This window comes from Penaeus japonicus, unplaced genomic scaffold (genome assembly GCF_977035675.1).
Source record: "Penaeus japonicus unplaced genomic scaffold, GWHDUDI00000001_assembly GWHDUDI00000030, whole genome shotgun sequence".
Classification (NCBI taxonomy): Eukaryota; Metazoa; Arthropoda; class Malacostraca; order Decapoda; family Penaeidae; genus Penaeus; species Penaeus japonicus.
In genome coordinates this window covers 35852818-35854315 of record NW_028234432.1, presented here as the reverse complement: position 1 = coordinate 35854315, position 1498 = coordinate 35852818, and the positions used below count along the sequence as shown (strand labels likewise).

Sequence of the window (1498 nt, the reverse complement as noted above, 5' to 3'; positions counted from 1 at the left end):
AAACACTGTTGTTATAGAATGTCGCCCTTAAAGCTATTATGATCCTTGATGTTTTTTAGTATCCATAATCATTCGCAATGGCATTCTTTGTATTTGAAACAATATTGATATTAGCTAATTTATCGTCTTCACTATTTTTTTTTTCCTTTAATTATGGAATTATATTTATTTATATATTTATCATTATGTAACATGGAATGTATTGAAAATGCATAGTTATATATTCTCTATATTTATTTCAAATGACAGAAAGCAACACAACATATTTTAGGTATAACTCTTAAGACTTAAAAAACAGAATAATAGTACATGGCAAATGGTACATATATTTTTTGCTAGCTATATTTGATAGTATCTACCAAATGATGTAAATGATGTTGATAAGTATTTTCATCAAAAAGCAAACGAAAAGATGGTAGGACCAGCCTACATTTTCATACTCCAACACAAAAATTTAGAGGCAGGTAGTACACATGTCATATTTAATGTATAAACACTCTAGAATGCAAAGAATAGGGGATGTGTCGGCTGCTCTCTCATTCTTGTGTCAAGAATTGATAAAACACATCATTAACAATATCTAACCTTCATTCTACGTATGTAACAAATAATCACCGCTCAACGGTGATTGACTAAACTATAAAAAAAAAAACTCGTAAAGGAGTCGTAGGATTTGTTCCTCATCTCACCCTCACTGAGAAAAGATTTAACGTATTAGGCTAAATTTGAGAAAAGGACCATGTTACTGAAGATTCCGACTAAATTCGGCAAAGGTCTGTATCTGAAAATCTCTCTCCGGTGCTTCAGGGATCTGCCCTTCTCCAAAGTTGAGGTCTTCTCGTCCAAAGTAATTGTTGATATCGAAGTACTGACCAGCTATGTCGCAAGGGATAGAGTTTTCTGGGAAGTCACAAACCTGTAAGGAGGGCAAAATTATACAATGGACATTCAAACGACGGATTAGTTATATTCAGTTGCAAGAGTAGGTAACACGAACATTTCTCAGTTTAAACTTTAAGGAAGTAATTCGATGTAGATATATCAAACATGATTAATAGTTATTCGATACATAGATATATCATACCATGATCTTATATCGTTTATATATACATTCTATATATATATCTCATACTATATATATATATATATATGAATGTATATATGTTTATACATGTACAGTATATATACAGACATACATATATAAATTATATATATATATAATATATATTATATAGTTAATATGTAAATATCAGTATATTACATTACAATATATGCATATACCATATATAAAAATCTATTATAAAAACGAATATTATATTAATAAAAAAATCTATATATAATATGATATATAAAATGTATGTATGTCTGTAGTGTTTGAATGTATGTATGTAACAGAAATATTAAAAGTACATTTATAACATACATATATATATAATATATATATATATCATATATATATATATTTCTAATATATATATATATATATATATACATAAAC

The 1498-nt window shown here is 27.2% G+C and overlaps 1 protein-coding gene across 1 annotated transcript in view; it reads right to left on the bottom strand.

Moving 5' to 3' along the window:
• Positions 1 to 216: 216 nt before the first annotated feature.
• Positions 217 to 1498, bottom strand: part of LOC122245427 (uncharacterized) — an 8934-nt gene continuing 7652 nt past the window's right edge. Inside the window, 1 exon segment of the mRNA XM_043003357.2 lies at positions 217 to 916. Coding sequence (XP_042859291.2) covers positions 743 to 916 — 174 coding nt within the window. The 3' untranslated portion in view covers positions 217 to 742.